General features: G+C 33.0%; 2 protein-coding genes and 1 long non-coding RNA gene across 9 annotated transcripts; all 3 read left to right on the top strand.

Moving 5' to 3' along the window:
* Positions 1-9,035: 9,035 nt before the first annotated feature.
* On the top strand, positions 9,036-10,399 carry LOC125219606 (ethylene-responsive transcription factor ABI4-like). Its single transcript, XM_048121627.2, has one exon. The coding sequence runs from the start codon at positions 9,200-9,202 to the stop codon at positions 10,094-10,096; it is 897 nt and encodes a 298-aa protein (XP_047977584.1). The 5' UTR covers positions 9,036-9,199; the 3' UTR covers positions 10,097-10,399.
* Positions 10,400-13,100: 2,701 nt separating this feature from the next.
* Positions 13,101-15,885, top strand: LOC125219501 (uncharacterized). Of its 7 annotated transcripts, none has more exons than XR_007176142.2 (7): positions 13,101-13,369; positions 14,001-14,117; positions 14,205-14,247; positions 14,336-14,435; positions 14,949-15,010; positions 15,143-15,211; positions 15,519-15,885. It is a non-coding gene; the product is annotated as an uncharacterized LOC125219501 (long non-coding RNA). The 7 variants fall into 7 exon arrangements; XR_007176139.2 differs by having other exon boundaries at positions 13,103-13,369; positions 14,360-14,435; XR_007176147.2 differs by lacking the exon at positions 14,949-15,010 and having other exon boundaries at positions 13,105-13,369.
* Positions 15,886-20,840: 4,955 nt separating this feature from the next.
* LOC125223443 (RING-H2 finger protein ATL66-like) lies at positions 20,841-21,626 on the top strand. Its single transcript, XM_048126594.2, has one exon. It carries the CDS (start codon positions 21,045-21,047, stop codon positions 21,573-21,575), a length of 531 nt encoding a protein of 176 aa, XP_047982551.1. The 5' UTR covers positions 20,841-21,044; the 3' UTR covers positions 21,576-21,626.
* The last annotated feature ends 3,415 nt before the right edge of the window (positions 21,627-25,041 follow it).

Raw genomic sequence — 25,041 nt, 5'->3', positions numbered from 1 at the left:
CGATATGAATTTCCTTATATCGCGATATATCGTTTTATATCGAATATATCCAAACATATTGAAATTCAATACATATTGAAGTTTAAAATTATAAATATATAAAAACCATTTAATTCATTCATATATTTAAAAAAATATATATATATGAAATCTAATAAGAACACTATTTATTTTATTGTGTTGAAGTTTTATTAATTTTTGTGTTATTTTTCAGTTTTAAAATTATATTTTTCGATATATAGGTATTCGATACGATAACGATATTTAGATATATCGTATCGATCTTACGATATATCGAAATATCGATATGATAACGATATTGATATTATCCATATCGAAAGTTCGATATATCAAAACTTTCGATGCGATAACGATATGAAATTTTTTCATATCGATGTTTTCGATACGAAACACGATACAGCGTTTTCGATACGATATATCGTATCGACCCACCCCTAGGTGCGACGAAGTGTGGCCACACTTTCGCCCACGAGACCGGCCGACTAGCAAGGACGGCTCCCGATCTCCCGTGTACACTAGCCTGATAGGGTTTGCGGCCCTACTCAGTCCCGAATTCGTTTATATAGCCCTGAAGCTACTTGGGATGTGACAGTACAAGTGTAGTGTGTGTGCAGTGTTGCGATATTCAAATAAGGCAGGTTCCCCAGATCCAGCAAGTCCACTAGATCACTTGGTCTAGGAACTCGTAGGTTGTGCGGAATCCCGGTCGTCGGACACACAAGTACTTCCCCGCTTCAAAAACCCTCAACCACTTTACTAAACCTAGTATAGGGAAGTAGGGATCGATCCCACAGAGAAGGATGCGTAAGACTCGTAATCAAGGATTTGGGAGTATTTTTGGTGTTGGCTGCTGCCACGCATTTTCTTGGGTTAAGGAAAATTAAAATTAACTTGACTTGGGAATATTAGAAAGAAACTTAACCTAACAGCTAGACCTAGGAGATAATTCTACGGTGGGACCACATCTAAGAAAAAGCAGAGTACGACTGGAAAGTGGCAGAATAACTAACTCTCGTACTAACTGACAGTGACATCGTCTTCTACAACCAAATTCGCATAAAACTTCTTGAGAAAACACATAAGCAAATCAAAAACAGGGCTACTAACTTGAAATCAAATCTATGCATAAATAACGAAGAACTTAACAGATCTGCATACCTAGACGAAGTGAAATAGAAAACAAAGGAAATAAAACAAGTCTATCAACTACTGTTTCTTTCACACGCCAAAACTAACTTCAGACGCTAAATCCACTCCGGATCCAAGCGCCCGACACGGACTCCAAACAGAAGAAATTCTCCATCACGTCAGATTTACAAATTTAAGCTCCGAACACTCAATCAACCACAGATCTGTCACCAAATTCCACATCAAACACTTCAATAACGAAATAAGCAGAGATCGACATAGCAATTTAAGAATTACGCTAACAGCAGAGAGATCTAAGCAAAATAACTTGAAATTAAACAGCTAAACTCAGATCCATGAGCGATAAGCAGTTAAACATGATCAACATCAAAGTCGACTCCCAAAAGTGAAGTTCGACGGTGGAAACTAGCAAAAACAGCTGAAATTAAAACAATTGTATCTTCGCCCTCACTAGGACGGTGTTACCAAACTCGAGATCTTTAGAAAGTACCCCCTCTATCACGATTATCCCCAGAATTTTTCCCAAGTGTGTGTGTAAATGTATGAGCTAAGAAGAGTAAAAAACTCCCTATTGCGTTGCATGCTCCTCTCTATTTATAGGCGTTTTAGTGGGTCCAGCGAGGTATTGATAATGACTTTGTTGCCCTCAGCTGTAGACTCCCTTTATCACGCCAATTTCCTCGTAATTCCTGCTCATTTCGTTCCATTCTCCTGCTAGACCATCTCCTCCATAACTTCCTCGATCTAGCCATTTTCTTCACACACCTGGCTTAGGAAACGTGTTAGACCCAGCAAATTATAACATTACTTTGCACATACCGATGCATGAAATTAGCCTTATCAAGCCCTATAGCCTAATGGAGCGCACTCGCAAACTAGGCATCAGACACACACAATATCCAAAATAATCATAGGCATGGCATATGTAACGCCCCGCTTTTTCGAACCCTAATTTTTGTGACGTGGAAATTTTGCATTAAATGCTTTTAATGCTATGATATGTGGAATTAAATGATGAGTGATAAATTGCAATATTCTATGTGACCTAATTGCGATTTTGAGTTGAGATTGAGTTGAATAGTCAAACTTGTGGAATATGTGACGTGGCTATTGAATAGTCAATTTTGTGGAAAATATGACGTGGCCGTGGAATGGTCAAGGTCGTTGGAAAATGTGAAGTGGAGGTGAAATCCGAATATGTGGATATTTTGATGTGGGGAAAATAATTGTGGTGAAATAATATCCTAAGGGATGAGTGAGAATTTAATAGGAGCATTATTTAAGTATGTGAAAATTTTTGACCCTCTCCTATTTATTTGGAAGAAATCCTATTTTTCTTGGATTTAATTATTGCTTGGAATAATTATCCAAATTAAATCCAAAGTCCGATTATTCCTATTTAATTGATGAAAATTTCGAAACCTATGATTGGTCTAGAGGGATTTTCGAAATTCCCTTATTATGGGAGAAGGGATTATTTTTATTATATTATTAGATCCCTTATAGACTCTCTTCCATAATTAAATTCAAATATCCTAGCATATCTTGCCAAATCTAAGAAGATCTCCTAATTAAATTAGGATTTGATTTTTATTCCTTGTGAGAAGAGGCAAAAATCGCCTATTTCCTTTTATTTGGAGGGGATTTAATTATTTATTTTACTCCGTGATATATTATTCTACTCCGTGAAATATTTGAATTAATTATAGGCTATTAAAATAGCCTATAATTTTCGAAAATCCCCTTACTTCTCAACTAAATCAACGCCATTCTCTACTATCAAATCTCTCCAAATCTTTCAAATCTTAATTTATTTAATTATTGGATATTATTTTGGCACTCTATAAATACATGTGAGAAACCTAACCCTAGCATCACTAAATCACGCCCCCACATCCCCAAAATTTCGATCTCTCTCTTTCTCCCACTCTCTCAAATTTTTCTTCTACTTTCTCCATTAATTCTTCATCTTTTGGAGAAGAATTGAAGCTGCAATTCAAGAATTCATTGAAAAATCAAGATTCTACTTGTTTCTACCGTTTGTTTTTGCAAGAAAAGGTACTTCTATTATTAATCTTTTCTTCCTCTACCGATCAATCGGTGTTCTTGAGTCCACATGCATTTAGAACGAGTGAAGGGGAATTTAATCGGTGAATTTGGATGCATGTGTGTGTCCGAGAGTGTGTGTGTGTGTATGTGCATGCCTCGGTAGGCATGCACATGTGTGTGGTGTGTGTGCGTGTGTTGTGTGTAGAGAAGCACTCATGCGTGACACGAATTGATGATAAATCTGGAATTGTTGTGCGAACAAAAACGATATGATAATCGTACTTTGATTTTGATTGTTGATTTTGAAAATAATCGAAGGGAAAAGGGAAACGTGAGATCATGCATAATTTTAATCCATGATTTGAGACTTATTTGAAAAATATGAACTAAAGGTGATAGTTCGCGTTCCCGGTGTGATATCAAGAAGAAGTGCGTTTTTGTTGAACTCGAAGGAAATCGAGGTGGGCTTTATTCTAAACTCGCTTCTATGTGCAAATTTTTATGATGTTGGAGAAATAAGGGTGGATTGAACTGTTATGCCATGCCTATAAATTATTTTGGTTATTGTGAGTGCCTGATGCCTAGGTTGTGAGTACGCTCCATTAGGCTACAGTGGCTATATAAACGAATTCGGGTCTGAGTAGGGCCGCAAACCCTACCAGGCTGTGTACACGGTGGGATCGGGAGCCGTCCTTGCTAGTCGGCCGGTCTCGTGGGCGAAAAGTGTGGCCACACTTTCGTCGCACTATGAAATGATTGTGATTGTGATTGTGGAAATGATGAGAAAATAGGAGGTATTGTTTGACTGGCCAGTCTATGATATACTTTTGTGATACTCGATGCTTATCTTTAAATAAATGCAAAACCTCGAGTTCACTATGGTAAGGGTGGCATAACCATTAAAATGTTTTGGCATGAGTCCACTGAGTATGTTTAAAATACTCAACCCTGCATGTGTTTTCCCTATGTGCAGGTTGAGCGGCGATGGGCGGTCGGTGGTGTTGAGAAGATTGAATCGAATAAAATGGATGTTTGGAACTATAAGTGTAGTCGTGTCTTCATACATGGCTCCGCTTTCTCTTGAAATGCTTCCGCTGAATATTTTTGAAACTTATTATCTTTGGTTGTGGCGAACTTAATTCTTTGTTTTGAAATGAGGGGAATTATTGCGTTTTGTTGGAATTATGCTAAACCCTTTTATTTTTTAGCCTAATCTATTAAGTCTTGATTCTCGTGAGTTAGCCGTTGACTTTTTGCCTTGATACTTCACTAAATGCTAGGGTCAAATCTCTTTAAATGAAACCCTAGTCTACATTTTTGTCGCCTTAGGTTCGTCTAGTTAACAGTCGTCGTATTTATTATACCCTAGAAATGTCGGGCTGTTACAGCATAACAGTTTAATCCACCCTTATTGCTCCACTTTCATAAATTTGCAACATAAGAGAGAGTTTAAGAATAAAGCCCACCTCGATTTCCTTCGATTTCAAATGCGTACTTCTTCTTGTTATCACACCGAGAATGCGAGCTATCACCTTTAGTTCATGTATTTCAAATAAGTCTCAATCATGGATCAAAATCATGCATGTTCTCACGTTTCCCTTTCCCATCGATTATTTTCAATATTCCCATTCAAAATCAAAGTACGATTATCATATCGTTTTTATTCACACAACAACTCTAGATTTATCATCAAAACGTGCCACACATGAGTGTTTCCCACACACAACACACGCGCACACACACAACACACGTACACGCCTACCGAGGCGTGCGCACACACACACATACACATGCATTCCAAAATCACCGATTAATTTTCCCCTTCACTCGATCTAAATGCATGTGGACTCAAGAACACCGATTGATCGGTAGAAGAAGAGAAGATCAAAATAAAAATACCTTTTCAATAGAACAATCGGTAGGAAACAAGTAGGATCTTGATTCTTCAACAAATTCTCGAATTGCAGCTTCAATCCTTCTCCAAAAGATGAAGAATTAATGGAGAAAGTAGAAGAAAAACTTGAGAGAGAGTGGGGAGAGTGGGATCGAAAATTTGGGAGTGGGGGAGGCGTGATTTGTGATCTAGGGTTTATGTCTTCTCTCTTATTTATAGAGTGCAAGATATAATATCTTTAATTAAATAAATTAAAGATTTGGAAGAGATATGGAAGAGAGGTGGCGTTAATTTGGTTGAGAAAATAGGGGATTTCGAATTTCTAGGCTATTTAATTAGCCTATGATTAAATTTGAATATTTTACGGAATAGAATAAAATATCACGGAGCAAGAAAATAATAAATATTCTCCCCAATTAAATATAAAAGTGGCGTGTAGTTTAGCTTCTTCAAAAGGGATTTAATTAAAATCCTATTTAAATTAGGATATGGTAAGATCTCCTTAGATTTGGCAAGATATGCTAGGATATTTGAATTTATTTATGGAAGAGAGTAAACAAGGGATCAAATAATGTAATAAAAATAATCCTTTCTCCCATAATAAGAGATTTTCGAAAATCTCCAAGAAATAATAGGGGTTTCGAATTCTTCATGGAATAAATAAGGAATAATTGGACTTTGGATAATAATCCCAAGCAATAATTAAATCCAACAAAAATAGGATTTCTTTCCAATAAATAGGAGGGGTCGAAAATTCCACATAATTAAATAATGCTCCTATTAAATTCTCACTCATCCCTTAGGAAGATAATTCACCACAATTATTATTTCTCCCCGCATTAAAATATCCACATATTCGAATTTCACCTCCACTTCACATTTTCCAACGACTTTGACCATTCCACGGCCACGTCATATTTTCCACAATATTGACTATTCAATAGCCACGTGATATATTCAACAAGTTTGACTATTCAACTCAAACTCAACTCAATATCGCAATTAAGTCACAAAGAATATTGCAATAATCACTCATCATTTAATTCCACTAATTATAGCATTAAAAACATTTAATGCAAAAATTTCCACGTCACAAAAATTAGGGTTCGAAAAAGCGGGATGTTACACTAATATTCCATAAAAATATGATCCATGTACTATTAACTTTTCAACTTAATTTCTAATATATTTCTTAAAACTCTGCAAAAAGTTAAATGGTGATAAATTATTAGTTATGGCGGGAACTAAATTATTAGTTATGGTGGGAACTTATGTTAACTTCATCCCATAAAAGTTAAGGAAAATGTTTTAGAGACATAATGTCTCCAAGCCATAATGCAATATTGAGGTTAAAATAGTCATTTTAGATTGTTTTAGATTTTTATTTAAATTTCATGTTATATTTATTTACTTTTTTACCCTTTATATTAAAGTATTAATTAAATATACTTATTTAAGGACATTGACACTAATTATGCGATTACAATTTTATTAGCATGCAATCCTCATATTTATGATGGCAGTTTTTTTATATCTTATTGCATTTATTTAAGGACACATATTTAAAATAATAAAATATTATATTTCATTGAATCTATATATTTAGTGTACATTTATTTACCTATGAAATAATAATATATTTTATTAGAAAATGAACCATATAACAGATTTCTTATCAAATTAATTTTTACAAATTTTAATTTATATAATTTAATAAAATAATTAGCTCTACAAAGTATTAAAATTTGTTATCTTATTTTATAAATAGTAAAGAATTAGATTTACTATGGCCAAAAATAATTATTTTATAATTAAACTGTAATTTTTAATATTGATAAATTTAATTTTATAACTTTTTTATTTAGAAGATTCTTTATAAGGAGTATTAAAGCTTTTAGCTCAATTCACGATAACATGGTATGCATTAAAATTTGATATATAATGTATTAATACTAATTGAGTTTAATATTTTGATTTTAAAAAAATTTAGTAATATTAATATTAATTTTTTATTTTCTTTATATTCTTAAAATTTGGAACATTAAATTCGAGCCTTAATCAAAAAATGTTTACACGTTCTAAACTCATCTCTTTAATATGTTAAAGACATGTGAATTATATTTTCTGTTTTTCTTAATAAAACATTAGAGTTCTTAAATCAATTCACTACTATATGTGTTAATACTAATTGGGTATACTATTTTGAATTGTACCGTTTCAATAAAAATAATCACATACTTAATAAAAAAAATCACGTATTTTTAATTCATCTATTTAATATTATAAAAATATAGAGTTAATGTTTTCTCTTTTTCTTTATAAATTATTAGAGTTATAAGATCATTTACTATATTATGCAATAAATTAAAATTTGATACATAGTATATAATAATCATACTGATCGAGTTTTTGGATATGATTTTAATTCTTTACGTTCAAAATTTAATTTATTTAATTCTTAATATTTAGAATGCTATAATCGAACATCTATAAGAAAATAATCACATGTTCTTAACTCATATATTTACTATTTGAGTTATTCTCTTTTTTCTAGTATAAAATATTATAATTCTTTGCTCGGTTCACTATATCATGCAAACAACTAAATTTTGATATATATGATAGTACTAATATTAGTTGAGTTCACGGTTTTGATTTAAAAATTTTCATAATTTTAATTTTAATTCTTTTGCATTCCAAAATTTTAATTACTTCAAATTATTAATTTTTTACCTAAATTCCACAATAAATAAATCAATCACTTATTTTTAAATTTTTTAAAACGTGTGATTGTTTATATTCTTAAATTTTAACATCAATTAGTAGTTGATATATAATAGTAGTACACTAAAATGAATTAAAATGTGAATAGAAGTCTCATCAATTATTTTTATTTTAAACAATTCCTAAAATTATGGAATCTAATCTTCTTCTTTATTTTGGAAAACAATAGTAACATATATCTTGATATATACATGTGGGTATTTATACAACTTAAAAATTTAATAGCTTTTAAATGATAACACTAAGAAATTTGAATGCAAATTTATTATTTCGTTGAATGATAACACTAGGAAATTGAGTGCAAATACATGTAGTTATTTCCATAACTTATAGTTTAAATGATTATTTACGACTAATAAAATAATTTGATTTGAATGACTATTTTTTGTTGAATGATAACACTAAATATATATAATTATTTATATAACATAAAATTTAAATATTACTATTTAATATCATTTTAATTTATTTAATATTAGACATCAAGTATTTTTTATAACTTACCAATTTTATAATTATTTGATAATAAAATAATTAGATGACAATGACTATTATAATTATAATTTACTTTTTATTTTTATAAATTAAATTTAGTTGTTTAGAATTTATGAATTATTTAATAATAAAATAATTATATACAAATACTCATCAGGTAGCGAAAATAGTTGAGAATTGGTTAAAATTTTGACTAAAAAATGTGAATCTTAATTAATAGTATTTACCATGTAATTAGTTATAGATAGTTAATTTGATTAGCTTTCCTTCCTTAATATAAATATAAATAGTAGTTATTTCCTTTTATCTAAAATAAGGATATATTAGTACATATTTAAATAAAATTATGAAAAAAGTGACATAAGGGTATTATGGATTAGAGACATTATGTCTCTAAATCACTGCTCAAAAGTTTGAGCTAAATGGTGATAAATTATTTATTATGATGGGAACTTATGCTAACTTCATCCCATATATATAGTATCATTTCTAATTGAAAAAAATTAAAATTGTTTGCAATTTTGCATGTCCCAAGATTCGAATGTATCTTGGGGATAGAGCAAGAAAGTGGTATAAATATATATAGGTAGAATTTAGAAATATATGTAGAAAATAGAAAACATATTTGAGCACATGAGCACCGCCCTCTTCCACCATTTACAGTAGAAGCCCTTTGAACAGAGGCATAAACACACCCAGTCTTCTCAATTGGGTAAACACAGAACGAGGCAAACCCCGCTTTCTCTCTCTCTCTCAAAACAAATTTCTTTAATTTTAATTTCCCACCTCTCTCGGCGTCCACTCACCATGAGCGGTGCTGCAATTTCAGACCCTAATCATCACCCTCCCCAAGACGATCACTCCAACATCAACACCTCCCGCCCCTCTCCTCCAGCCTCCGCCTCCTCCAAAAAGGGCAAGGGCAAGGGCGGCCCCGACAACGCCAAGTTCCGCTACCGCGGCGTCCGCCAGCGCAGCTGGGGGAAGTGGGTGGCCGAGATCCGCGAGCCGCGCAAACGCACCCGCCGCTGGCTCGGCACCTTCGCCACCGCCGAGGACGCCGCCCGCGCCTACGACCGCGCCGCCGTCATCCTCTACGGCTCCCGCGCGCAGCTCAATCTCCAGCCCTCCGCCGCCCCCGGAAACGGCGCCGCCGCCTCCTCCTCCCAGTCGTCGTCGCGGAGCAGCTCCTCCTCCTCCTCCTCCGCGCAGACGCTCCGCCCCCTCCTGCCGCGGCCGTCCGGCTTCGGCCTCACGTATCCCGCGGCGCCCAATTACGTGCAGTACGGGTTGTACCCTAGCGTACAATACCCTAACATTTTGCCCCAATTAGCTCCGCAGCAGCCCTACGGAATTCCTGATTTGGGGATTTCTGAATCGAATTCCCAAATTAGGGTTACTTCCGATACAATTACAAACCCTTCCTTTCCAAACCCTAACAATCACGAATGCCAAAATATGCAACAAAATCAGAATCAGAATCAAAATGAGAATACAGTTAATTATGATGAGATCAGCTCGCTCGTGTGCTCGACCGGTTCGCTGCTGTCGGAGCCTGCGCCCGTGCCAGCGCTATCGGATCCGACAGCGGTGCTGAACGGATACGAGGCCTCGCAGTCGTGGCCGATGATGGCGCAGGAGGAGGAGTACCCAGCGATGAGCATTTGGGATTACGGCGATCCCTTCTTCTTCGATAGTATCTGAAAATTAGGGTTTCGGCATTGCATGCAAAGAGTGTTAGTGTTACATTGAGGTGAGGTGGTGCCAGATTTGGAAGATATATATGATTTTATGTATATGAGGTAAGTTGCATGGAGAGAGATTTCTTGATTTTCCTACATATTATGTGTGTTTTAGGATTTGGAGGAGGGGAATATGTTTCAGGATTATGTCTTCAATTCTTGATTTATTGTTCCTTTTACTTTGTTGTATTAGGGTATCATGTTATATAATGTGTAATTAAACAGATGGTGTTATAGAGTAACATTTGTGTTATCGCATTTTCAATATTAAGCCTCTCATATGTTTCTCTACCGTATGCAATATGATGGATTTAATAACTTCTTCAAGTAGGGAATATTTAGGCTTCTTTAATGAATAGTAGTAGTAATATGTAGAAATTCACTTGTAATACCTTCGTCCTTGAAAGTTTGTCGCGGTTTAATATTTCGGTTCGTCCCAGAAAATTTGTCAAACTTCACTTTTTACCATTTTTGTTAGTGGATCTTGTATTTCACTATCTCATTTCTATTCACATTTTTATTGGAAAACTAATACTTAAAAAGTGGCAATTTTTTCAAATCACTTTCAATTATATTTCTTAAAATTTGTGTAGGATCAAAGTGTTATAATATTTTTCAATTATATTTCTTAAAATTTGTGTAGGATCAAAGTGTGATAATATTTGAGAGGCGGGGTTAGTATTTATTTTCAATAGTATAATTAAAAATTATATTTCAAGATCTATTCAGTTTTGGAAGTATATTTTTACTGAAATTTCTAGGACAATATGACAAATAATCGAGTACCATATCATTAATTATTGCAATAGAGGTTAGTGAGCTTAGTTTAGTTTTTATGAATCATCTTACACAAAGTTCTCCACTACGCACCACGTGTAAAGATGTTATTAATAAAGAATGGTCGTGTAAGCTTGAATAGCAAGAACACTTGAATTTTTAAATTCTTGAGTTTTCCAACTGTGCATTCTTTGAGTTTTAATGTTTTTTATTTTATGACTAACTGGCTGCTCCTAATTGCTGATGAGATCTAGTTTCGAAAGTTGATATGCTTAGACAACAAATTCTCTATGAATTGTTCACAGATTGTATTTTCACTCATGTATATAAATAGTGGCGGAGCCAGGAATTTTTCGGTGGGGGGTCCAAGAAGAAAAATTTTAGCGCCACTATTAATAAATATAGGTATCTCTCAATGATTTTGTCATCAAAATTAGTCGTAGGAAGACTCTTTTATGTTTTGCCTTTTTTCATCAGTTAGAATTAGAAAAAAATAAAGGAATGTTTTCAGATATTTAGTACATAAGAAATGAATGCATATCAAGAAAATTTAATCTAACTGAAAATAATTGATATAAGAACTTTGTGACGACCTTAAAAAAAATTAAGTTTTTCATAAGTAAAACAATTGTTTAAGTGTAAATATTAAAATTTTTTGATAAAACTATTAATTATACTGCAATACTAATAAAAAAAAGTAATTTAAAAATGTATATTTACAAGTTATAGAACAAATAATATCCTTTCAAACTATACCCTTTAAAAGTCATGAATATAAAACATCTCTAAAAAATGAATTGACAGTAAATGTTATTAAATAAAATCTAGCACATAATATCCTTTCAAATTATATCCTTTAAAAGTCATGAATTAGACACATCTCTGAAAAAAAAAAAAAATTGACCGTAAGAGTTATTAAATAAATCTAGCACATCTGTAAAATATAATTTGACAAAAAAAATTAGGTAAATATTGCAATTTATTTGACAAGAAATGGCTTACTAACACATTGGGCAAATATTTTTAAAAAAGAAAGCCTTAGCTAAGAATCGAACCCTACACCTCTCCAACAACTACAATCTTTGGCCAGCATAACTTGCCAAATGGGCTACCAAATCATATGTTAGTGTCTCTGAATATATATAATATAATTAAAAGTCGAATGGCTGGGGGGCCCAAGGGCCCCCATGCCCCAGCCTAGCTCCGCCATTGTTATATAAAAAAAAATAGCTATAAGCTAGCTACATTTTATAGCTATAAGCTGGCTATTCTCATATACTAAATCGGATTAATAATTGCTTGAACGAAGATGTATGCTTAGACTATAGGGCGTATTTGATAAGTTAGTAATTCCAAGATAGAGAATTATATATGGACATTTTTAATTGTTTGATATCATAATTAAGTTAACTCAAAGCTTAATATAAGACAAGAGCCCTACCAAATCTTACTAAAATTATAACTTTAACCATGTTTATGTAACCCATCAATTTGTGAAGTTAAGTCATGTTATATAATATACTCCCTCCGTCCACAATTAAGAAAAATGGATGGAAGAAAGTTAGTGGAATATAGGTCTCACTTGTATATATTAGTTTTAAATGATATGTGAGTGGAATGAGTTAGTGGAATGTGGGGTCTCTTTACCATTTATGGTAATTATGAACCGGGACTCTTATTCGTGGACGGGCCAAAATGGAAAAACGGGACTCTTATTCGTGGACGGAGGGAGTACTATAGAAATTTAGATAATTTCTTTTCAATCAAACAACATTGGAAAAAAAAAATCATATCTTTGCATATCTTGACATGAAGCCCGTATTTCTTATCTTGTTTTACATATCTCCTCATATCCCATTTTTTTAATCAAACGAGTCCTAAGTATTACTTCCTCCGTCCCGGATAATTCGTCCCAGTATTCCATTTCGGTCCGTCCCACATAATTTGTCCCACTTCACTTTTACCATTTTTGGTAGTGGACCTCATATTCCACTAACTCATTCCTCACTACAAAAAAAGCTTATGTTTGCGACCAACTTTTTGGGAGCACACCACAGGTGCTCGCTAACTTTCGAGCATAGTATCATCTGCTCACAAAAATGCGAGCATAATTTCGAGCAAAAACGCAAAACAAATAAAATGAGGAGTTTTGCGAGTGCACATATAGTGCTCGCAAATTTGTGAGCTAACGGTGCTCGCAATCGTGACAAACCGTGCATCATATTCATGTGCTCGCAAATTAGCGAGCAAGTACCTGTGGTCGCAAATTTGCGAGCAGAAATAGGTGTTCGCTAAATACTTAATTCTTCTCATTTGCTTCATTCCCACACGCCCAATTGCTCTCATTTGTATTAAAAATGAATTAGACTTAAATTCCTTCTTAAATTCCTTGAAGCCGTCGAATTCCTCCCCTGATTCAATTCTCACTGACTTCGTTTTCCTCTCAATTGAGATCCAGGTGAATATCTTCATTCCTTTGTTCAATTACTCTTTCGATTATGCTAATTGATTAGAGATTTAGAGCTGTAGTGTTCTCCCCTCAATTTTTTGCAATGGCTTTTGAGTGTTTGATTTTGATTAGGAAATGAATATTTTTAGGAATGAAATCAGATCCAGGTGATTACTTGTATAGAATGTTCATTATAGCGTTGACTGAAGTAGTAATAAGAGAAAATGAGAGTTTTGCAGATTCGATTTTGCCTTATTTCGATTAAAAATTATGAACAGATGTATGTAGAACACATTCGTGCCATCTTCCATGTGTTTGTTAAAATGTTCAAACTGATCTTCTATGATTAGGATTCAATAATGGCCACACTTAATTAGTAGTGTTTGATTACCAGAATGTTATCTATAGAGCTTAATCAAACAATTTCTGGACAAATGCACTTATCTAAAATGTTGTCGTGTCTTGTTTAATGATCTTGTTCTTATAAGGTTTTCGATGCTTGAAAAGATGAAAGATGGTCAATTTGTTGCTTTTTTTTCTTTCTTCTCACCGATATTAGTAATTTTCCTAAATACTCTGAATCTATCTCTCCTTCTCTGCGCAAATGGATGCTAATTTGTGCCTTTTATTTCATGAATAGAGGCAGCCTTAGCAAAGTTAAATACATGTTGTTTTGGACAGTGATGAAGCTCTCTTAAGCTCCTGAGGTGGCTCTAGGCTATGGGATTGAGTAATGTGTGCCTCTTAGATCCAAAAGGTACAGGGGCAAATATAGTGTTAGTGATTATCTTCTGATAGGATTCGAAAGGTGGTTGTGAGTATGGTTGCTTTGAATTTTGCATAGTAAAATGGAGAAGTGATATGGGAAGAGGCACAAAAGTGACTAGGTAGTTTCTGAATTATGATGGATTGCGTATATGCTATCTAGTTACTGATATCTAGTAGAGTGAATTCATTCTTGTTGTTTAATTTCAGGTCATTCAATGTACTATTTTGCAGGTTTAAGTCATAAAAAGAGCATTCACCAAGAGTCTCGAAGATCTATACTTAATCTATCTATTGCCACCTAAACACGGTATCTCTCATTTCTGAAATCTTCTTTATTATAATGAGTATTATTCGGCATTCTATTTGCAATGTTTGAAGCTTCTTATCTGATGATCATAGCATTGCAATACCAGTTTTGTGATGTAATTGTTTCTTGTTTGTACTACCTCCTCGTTGATATTCTGTAAACTTTCCTGCCTAAAGCACCATCTGAGATGTTCAAATGAGCACATTTATAAAAATACACATTTTTCAGTTGTGACACTTAGGATTATTATTGTTTGATGGATTCTCTTTCAAGGAATTCTTTGATATCTCATCTTTGAATGACTATGACACCATGATATTCTTTGATGTTGCTACTAAATCAGCATTCACATGAAGGAGAATGCAAATACTTAAGGCTGCTAATTTGTTGGAATATGAACTGTGTGTTTGGCTTAGCAAGTTATTGCCTTGTATATAACTGTAGGAAAAAATGAAGAATATAGAATATATGATTGGTCTTGTAACTCTTGTTTTGTATACCTTTTTATTATAGGGGTTGCTTTTTCATCTGCAAAGTTACAAACTGGCACTAATTTATTGAGAATCAGATTCAAAGTAAGTGTTAAACCAGAATCAGTATAACACCTTTCAATAAGATGATAATCTAATAAAAAAATCATTACCATGAAATAGTATGACACATACGATTATTTTGAGTGTGATTATGTTTTACATTCTTACTTTTAGGGTGAAGAGCTCAGAAAGCAAATTGGAGCAGAGTTACCTTATATCTAATGCAGTGCCAACACGCAACAGGTTTGCTATCTCTGTATACTTCTTGAAATGCTTGAGCACTACCACATGATTGTTGATCACTTGATGTAACCCAGTGGTTGGTCATAAAGAAACAAGGTCTTCATTGTCTGTGTCTCTACTTGATTAGAAATGGCCTTTGAATAGATTTGAAGTTGGTATGTTTTGCTTGTTTGGACATGCTATTGCAAAAACAATGATACTTCTCCATTATGACAGGACTTGATGGATAAAATTACATTTACTTTCTACATTGATTTGTGTTCAAATTTAGAATACTTACTATGTTTTGTTTGTTTAAACGAGCAAGTTATGACAAAGGCAAATGCATTACGGGCTAACGGGGTAGAAGACCAAGATTATGATGCCATTTACGTTGAGCTTTCTGGGAAGATGAAGAAGAGAAAGCAAATTACCGGAGCCGGTTAGGCACTTAGCATTTACTTCCCATATACTACCAGTTCGTCGTGCGCGGAGTTGGAGAAGCAAAATGCTAGCAGAGTGAGATAAGCAAAATGCAGACTTGTGCGTGGAGCTAGAGAAGAAATATGCGGAGTTGCTAGACTAGTTGAAGAATCTTAGTCAACAAGTTTACGAAATGAGAAGTCAAAATATATATAGTCCTATAGAAATGTAAAACATTATTATTAATTTTATGTAAATTTTGAATTTTGTTACTTTTAAAGTTCATTTTATTATAATTTTTAATAAAAATTGTCCAGATATTGTAAAAAAATTAATAATTAAAATAGAAAATAATAGGAGCTGAATAATCCAAAATTTGCAAGCAAAGCATAGGTGCTCGCAAATTTGCGAGCAAATTTGTGCTAGCGATGAGTCCAAAATATCAACCTAACCACACGTGCTCGCTAATTAGCGAGCAGAATTGAGTGAATTGAAGGTGCTAGCAAAAGTGCTCGCAAATGGTCTTGTGCTCGCAAAAAGTAGCAGCAAATTTGCTACAAGCCTGATAGCTAGCACACATAGTGCTCGCATCCTGCTCGCAAAATTGGGTTTTGCTAGCACATGGTACTATTATTTGCGAGCACCAATGTGCTCGCAAAACGCCTTCTTTTTTTAGTGTCTACACACATTTTATTATAAAACTAATACTTTAAAAGTAGGACCCACATCCCACTAAAATTTTCAACTCACTTTCCATTAGATTTCTTAAAACCTGTGCCGGGTTAAAGTATCCCAAATTATCTGAGACGGAAGGAATATTTAAGTTACTTATGTATGGTAATTTTCGTAATTTTTGGTATGTCTATATTAAACCTAATTATTATTATGTCAACAAAATCATCACTAAAAAAAGTGTGTTTTGCAGGCACCAAATTGGTCACAAATAACCAAATATGCTCTCCATTAGCCTCATCGCAAATAATTACGAGTACCTGATGAACACATACAGGCCTGTCAAATTGGGTACCCGCGGATACCCGATTCAAAATTTTTAGGTACCCGATCCCGAAATTCCCACAATCCAATACCCGATACCCGACCCGAATTTGATTTCAGGTACCCGGATACCCGACTCGGGTATCCAGTCCCGAAAAATCGGGTATCCAGTCCCAATTGTGATTTTGAATTTTTTTAATTTTATTTTTGTAAACTAACTAAAATTTTTAGAATTTATTTAATATTATTTAATTCAAATTTAATACAAAGTTGAAGTACTAGTATTCAAGTAAAAATAATTACAAACTTTTAGAAATACAAAATTCTTATAATAGCTCTAATTTAAGAGAAAATAATTACAAATTTATAGGAATACAAAATTCTTGTAGTAGTTCGAATTTAAAAGAAAATAACTACAAACTTTGAAAAATACAAAATTCATAAGTTATACATATTAACATCTTTTATCCATCCACAATAAGTCAATAACCATCAAAATTAATAAGTTCAAACATTCATCCTTTATAAATATCACAATTCAATAATTCATAAGAATCAAGATCTAACAATAATATCATCAAAAATTCAAAATATCACAAGTCAATGAAATTAAAATGTAATTAAAAAATTAAATTACATATCTTATATGCTAATATTAAGTATTAATTAAATTGTAGTTAAGAAATTAAATTACATTTAATTATAATAAAAAATATAATTTATTAATTTTAGAAAATAAATCGGATAATTCGGGTATACCCGATCGGATATCGGGTAACCCGATACCCGATAATCCAAAATTCTCACTACCCGATCCCGATCCGATACCCGAAAAATCGGATTTCGGGTATTCAATTATCCGACTTTTTCGGGTTTGGATATCGGGTATCCAATACCCTATATCCATTTTGACAGGCCTAAACACATAGGTCTAGAATCAAAAATGAATTTTATATTTGAATGCAATAAATAACATCTTATAAATGTACAAATAGAACATATTGTGATAAAATATTCCTCACTGACTGAAAAACAAGCAAAGAGTTTGTACAATATACAAGCAATCAAAAGATAGGTTACGACTCTTACTTGTCAAACCTACATTAGCTCCTGTACACTAAGGTGGTCTCTTTAGTTTAATAGAAAAAATAGTAGCAAGATATAATTTACGATTAAGTTGTGAGACTATTTAGTAGGAGAAGGTTGACTAAGACTAATTATCACATGACTATGCATCTAGAATTAAATCATGAGATTCAATCACATGAACTAAACATAATACAAATTTAATCATGAATATAATCTTCCAAACTGAATAACCATTTAGAGATTATTAATTAGTAAAATAAAAGTAAGTCACATATAAGTCTTTGTAGTCGCCCCTTCTCCACCTGACAGGGTGGAATTTCAAGCACAACTCTTACCCGATCTTGTATAAACCTGTGGCTTACCCTTATGCTGTTCAAGCGTTTATTCTTCCTTTGTTTTAACCCTTTTTCACCTATTTCTTAACATAAACTCATTAAAGCACCAAATGATATGAAACTGATTGAAAGCCTAACAATCAAGCTATAAATCCCAATAATAAGCACATCAATAAATTCTATTTTCTACTATAAAATAAGTATGACTTTATTAGTTAATGAATCTGAAATCCTAAAGTGTGTTTTTTTAGTAGTACTTTTTTTACCAAAGTCAAAACCTTATTTATACGTTTTCCTTAGTTTTATAACAGTATTATACTCTCTTCGTCCCATTACAGTGATTGATTTGTTAGTTGTCTCATTACAAGTAATTAATTTTTATTTTTAGCTGAAAATAAAAAATTTATTTTATCTTACTTTACTCTCTTTCATTTCTCTACTGTATTTTCTCTTTACTTAACTCAGTAAATACCATTTTCTTCAATTTCGTGCAAAAAAGAAATCAATCACTTGTAGTGGGACGAGAGATTATTAACTTACTACTCTCATTGTCCAATTTAAAATGGAACGTTTTCCTATTTGGATTGTCCCACTAAAAATGAAACGTTTCCTAAATTGGAAACAACACCATCTCTACTTTTTTCTTCTCCCACTTTATTCTCTCTACACTTAACTCATAAAACAACAATATATAAATCTCGTGCCAAAAAGCAAATGCTTCATATTTAGTGAGACAAGGAATATTATTTTAGTCTTAATAGTACAACCTTCTTCTCAAAAAAATAAAACTTATTTTTTTGGTCTGTTCCCTAAAACTAGAAACTTTCTACTTAAAAAATTTCTTTCTCTCCAAGGTCATTTTTGGGTTTATGTTAACACCAAAAGTAATTTTATTTCAATCATTTACACTAAACTCAAATCCAAAAGAATATTCCGTATCCATTTACTTATTTAAATTACACATTAATGCCACAACATTATATCAATAATTTAAATTAAATAGTTAAATAAATTTTCTTATTATATACATATAGTACTTTATATTAAAAAAATACACTAACTTGAAAATTAATATACACTTCACATGATATATGATAAAATTAAAACATAAATCAAACATATTTTAAAATGTCATATTTACAAAAAAAAATACCACAATACGCATATAAAACTGAAAAAAATTTAAGACTTGAAATTTGTGTGTGTTCCCACAACTGATCAACTAGCGCAAGTCCAAAGGAACATTTTATTTCTGATTGCGTCATATCAAGTCAAATATTTTTGAAATCCACGTCTTCATTGTTATTGTAATTTGTTTTTCCTATTTTAACTCACTTTATTAAATAATAATGGACTGATTTGCAATATCACATAAATTTTTGCACCAACACCATATTTGGTGTAAATCCATAGAAAACACTAAAAATGAGTTTGAGTGGGGTGTATGATTGAAGATGATTTTTACACTAAAAATAGGTTTTGGTGTATGGTTGGAGATGATTTTTGCACTAAAAATAGGTTTTGGTGTATAATTGGAGTTGGTTTAATGAGATGAGTCTCATTTTCTATTAACACAATTTTCTTTCTATCTCTTTCTTTTTCTACAATTTTACATTAAATTCATATCATTTCAAAAGTTCTTAGGAGTACTTTGATTTACCGAACTTAGATTTAGATAAATAGTGTCCCTTGATTTGAAGATATTATGTTCTTAGTTAGATATTGTTTAATCTATTGTTAGATCGTCTTATAAGTTCCTTCTCAAATTTTCTACAGTTCTATTCCAAATCCTAAAAAGTAAATGGAATCACATGATTTACACATTTTTATACACTGACATTAAAACGAACATGAAGACGTTTTTATTCCCAACCTCCTTTTCAAAGCCTAACTTCTTTCTCGATCCCTTATCTCTTTCTCACGTGGTCTCTAATCTCTCTGTGCTCTCGCCGTCGGTTGCCTAATAAAGGGTAACAATTGGATTATTAGGAATCGGCGGTGCAACAAATTTAAGATAATTTTACTTCATAACAGTATCTGATTACATTGGCATACTATAAAAAAGGTTGAAAACTGGAATAAAAAAGAGTATTTTTTGTAATAAAAGTATGTATTTTTCTCCCTCTATTCCAATTAAGTTGTCGACTTGTCGTATTCCTATCTGTAATGTCCCAACTAAATTGAGTCATTTCTTTTTTTATAAAAATATAAAATATCAAATCACTCAGTATGTTATTTCATTTCCTTATTTACTCACTTTTTTTTTAATTTTATTCATTTCTCCTATATTTTAATACAATTCTTTCACCTCGGTGTCCAAAAGTTTCGAGTTAATTTGAGTACTATTGTTTTTGCAATGATGAAATAATTTATTAGTTTTACTTTTACGCGTGAGATACCGACTAAGGTTGAAACCTAATATCATTAGCCGCAATGTGATATGTGATGGGTAACGAAATTTGATTGCTGTGGACGTGAACCGTTTAGTGTAAATCAGTCAATTCAATGTGACAATTTTATCATGCTCAACACATGTTATTAACCAACTATCACTCTACCATTATTCCAATCACCTCGTATATAATTTTATAACTAGTATTAATAAAATGGTAGGAGTATGAAATAATTTTACAATTAGCTGCTATTTTGGGTCATAGTATCATGTTATGATCAACCGTATTCTCAAATAGTAGTTGGCTAGCTCATCAAATATCCCAAGTCCTTATAATTGGAAGATATTTTATAATACTCCATCGCTTATTATCCAATCAAAAACTAGCCAAAATAGACCATTTCCTCAAACCTGAAGACGAAATTTATTTATACAAAAAAATAAAACAAAGAAAATAGGCGAGCCGAAATTAAATTAGTTGATCCAATTAACACCCGATAAACTCCTCTTAATTCCAACACGTTTATTGCCTAAACAAAACATATCTATTAATAAACCCCTTTCCTCTCTTCCATTTCTCCCCTCTCCAATTGAATCAGCAATCTTCATTCCCAAATCGATGACGTCGTCTGAGCCGGAGCCTTCGATGCAGCCGTTCAAGTGGCACTACGCGGAATTCGACGACAGCAGCTTCCAAATCAGGGGGCGCACGCTCTTCTTCATCGTGGTGCTCTTCTCCGTGATTCTGCTGGTGGGGCTGCTCTTCCTCTACGCGCGCTGGGTGTGCCGCTTCGACCCGCCGCGGCTGGGCCTCGACGCCGCCGCCATCGCCGGCCTCCCCATCGTGCTCCACAAGGCGGAAGGCGAGTGCTGCATATGCCTGGGGATATTCGGGGACGGAGATAAGGTGAAAGTGTTGCCGCCCTGCCAACATTGCTTCCACTCCGAGTGCGTCGATAAGTGGCTTCTCACTCAGTCGAGTTGCCCACTCTGCCGCTCCTCCATCCGATTCCACTCACTCACCTGTTTGACTCGCTCCTTTTTTTTCTTTTTCTTTTTCTTTTTCTTTTTCTTTTTTATTTTCACTCAAAAGGGGATAGTATATTGTTGCAGTGTGAGAGCTGCTTTTTTTTTGCATAGGTTGAAGTAGAATCTATGATGGAAACTATAGATAATTTCGAGTATTCTTTTTTTCACATAATTTCTCTCCCTGCCGTTATTTATTTCAATTTTTTACAATATGCTCTTTTAAGATTTCGAAAAGCTAACGACGTTGGAGTTGTTCAATTATCTCTTATCCAACGCATATAAATTGAGAAATATCTTCTATTTTATCATAATCTAATTTCTATCGTCAATCACATGCCAGTTTAGGCGCATTTACTACTATCAAGTAGGAAGATGAACAGAAATTGATTGCTGTAAGATGAAATTAAAGGATGGGATACACAAGTTTTCTCTTAACAATTATATCAATCGAACTAATTTTTTCTCAATTCACAACGCATTAATATGTATGTTATCAGTGGAGAAAAGTGGCGGATCCAGAGAGGGGCAAGAGGGTGCGGTCACCCCTCCACGGTGATCAGTTACCATGGACTCGGATGTATATTTTCCATGGCCGCCTCTTCCGTTTGCTTCTAATTTCGCTTCGAGTATAAAGTACAGCAATTCTGCCCTCTCCATTTTTCGATCCTGGATCCGCCAAATAGAAAGAAAAGTATCGATCTAAGGAATGTAAGACAAATTCAATCAGTCTAAAAAGGTTTAAAGCATGAGTCCAAAACTATGAGTTGTGAGCTAATTGCTTGAAGTACTCCCACCGTCCCAGAAAATTTATCAATTATTTCAATTTTCGTCCGTCTCTAAAAATTTGTCACCTTTATTTTTACCATTTTCGGTAGTAGACCCCACGTTACATTAACTTATTCTTACTCACATTTTATTATAAAATTGATACTCCATATTATTATAAAGTAGGACTTACGTGCTAACTTTTCAACCCAATTTTTTATTACATTTCTTAAAATCCGTGTCGGATCAAATGATAATAAATTATAAGCGACGGAGGAAGTACGTAGAAGACTAGAAGGTAAAATAAATTTTGAACTCAATTAAATATTTGGAGGTGAATATCGGAATTCATTTATCGGCAAGTTTGGGAAATAGAGAAGATGGCTTTTGGTAGAGTATTCACCTGAGAGCTTGGTATTTTTTGTTGACGACATGAAGACCCGTACTCTTGTTCTATGCCTCTTGATATTTGATCATGCACTATTTTGGTAGTGAAGGTAGTGAAAAATTAGTATATTCATTTGGTAGATAAAGAAAAATTTTGGTAGAAGTTCAAAACTAAAAAAAGAAGACTGTATATTTTTTGTTAATCAATGTTAATCAATGTAATGCTAGTATATTCATTTGTTTGTCAATTTATTTAATTTGTATTGCTCTTGTTTGTATAGAGGTTTAAAATATGACTTTCGCAACGAAATTTGTCAAAAATTCTAACTTCAATAAGATGCTAGATGCGTGGTTAAATGACAATTTTATGACATAATAGAGAATGTTCATCTTCGTTGTTATTCCTAATGAAAGAATTTTGAATTTAAGATATGAATATTTCTAGAAGTTAGTTATCGTGGTCAACATGCGCTATAATGATATTTGATTTGTGATATACTATTATTTATTTTGTTTAATTAATTATTTATTCTTTTATCCAATCCTTCCATTTCCGACTTCTAGATCCCATAATGATTCTCTTGGCTTGAATTCTAAATTTTTTTATTACTATATTTCTTGATTGAGGCCCGACCATTAAATTTCAGATTAGCGAACGTCATGTGATAGGGTATATATAATATATTACTTTTTTATTTATATATTTCTTTTTTTTATGAATTATATACTACTTCATTCATGACTAATCATGTACAATGCATATGCTATTTGCACCGACGTACAACTAATTAATTCAGTTTGTAGCACTATGTTTAATTGGTGTAATTTATGTGAGGTTTAGGTGTACTACTTAACTTTCGTCTAGTTACAATTATCAAAAAATAAGCGCTTTAACAAGCTGTAAAAGAATAACTACAAAGTAGTGTCTAATCCTAGTAACTAACATCAATCTCGAATATGCATTATACAGTTGCCAAGTTAGGGAAAAAGTAGATAACACCATAAAAATGAGTTAATCTAACTTATTGCTCACATGCTCAAGTTATTATCAATGAAACAAGCAAGTGAAACTGATAAGGGAAGAACTCTTATCAAGTTGGAGAAGATGAAGAAAGTCACAAAGAAATGTCGCTCTATCGACAATCAATAGTTTTAGGATTTTTGACGAAAAAGTAAATAAAGATAAAAGACAAATAATTATGATTTCATTGATTGATTGAATAATATGAGAGACTCCATACATATTTATAAGATATGAGAAATAACAAATATAACTAAATTGAAAAATATGATATGGATATCCCTTGAGAATTGGTGGAGGAATTGTAATAGTACGGCCCAAAAAAATATAATTCAACACTAAATAACATGAAGGGGAGAAAATATTCACTAGTCCTTCCATACTAAATGGTACTATGAGTTGGTGTGTCCAACAAATAGTTCTTTGACAAATGGAAAACCTACATCCAATTAGACCATCACTATTTAGGAAAAATAACTTAATATAGGTATTTATATGTGGAAATTATCTAACTGTATTTTGACTAATAATGCATGCTTATTTGTGGTAACTTTCTTTATATTATTTATCATGTATGTGCAAAAATAAAATAAAATAACAATTAGAATATTAAAAGTGTGTGAAGTAGCGAAGTCCACTTAGATGATAGCATATATTAAGATTATCTTATGTGAATGTTAATTTTCATATAAATAGATAAATAATATCCAAATGTCAATTTAAATGTATGGATTAATAAGTTGATAATCTGTTATTATATTTAAAATCAACTAATCTTCTAAATTTTATGTTTAAAAAATATAAAATCAATAATCTTTGATTTTAATCTTCTTAGTTTGAAATTTTCTTGACGTTTGACATGCTATCAAGAAAAATAGATTAATTAGAGCATCTCCGGGGGCGCCCTTCCCACTAGGACTTCTACTAGGATTTCCCACAAAAACTTCCTGCCATGCCATCACTAGGACTTCCCATTCCACTGCCACATCACTAGGACTTCCCCTGCACTAGGACTTCCCGCAATAAAATTAAATTCACAATTATTGAATTTACGGAATTAAAATGTCGACACGGAATACGGGAAAATTCGCATACTTCATTAAAAAAAATTACATAATACTTAAAAAAAAATTACATAATACTTAAAAATTACATAATCATAAAAAGTCGAGAAATACAACCCTCGGCTCTCACTCCTCCTCGTCCTCGTCCTCGTCCCCGTCGCCCGTGCCGCTGCCGCCTCCGACGTCCCCGCCCCCAATCTCGACGCAATAATCATCAATGGGTGGCATTCCTAAATCGCGCCGACATACGTCGATCACATCCTTGCACATCCTTTTGTACACAGGATCGTGCGTGCTAAACCACCTATGCATGTCTGACTCAGGGTCTTCGTTAGCTGCGCGCGGGCGAG

This window comes from Salvia hispanica, chromosome 1 (genome assembly GCF_029641045.1).
Source record: "Salvia hispanica isolate PSC_SH4W2 chromosome 1, Shi_PSC_v1, whole genome shotgun sequence".
Classification (NCBI taxonomy): domain Eukaryota; kingdom Viridiplantae; phylum Streptophyta; class Magnoliopsida; order Lamiales; family Lamiaceae; genus Salvia; species Salvia hispanica.
The sequence above is the reverse complement of the archived record's forward strand: the minus strand, read 5'-3'. Positions and strand labels throughout refer to the sequence as shown.

What these genes read in the sequence shown, in the direction of transcription:
- LOC125219606 (XM_048121627.2), top strand. Translation starts at nt 9,200, where the DNA reads ATGAGCGGTGCTGCAATTTCAGACCCTAATCATCACCCTCCCCAAGAC.
- LOC125223443 (XM_048126594.2), top strand. Translation starts at nt 21,045, where the DNA reads ATGACGTCGTCTGAGCCGGAGCCTTCGATGCAGCCGTTCAAGTGGCAC.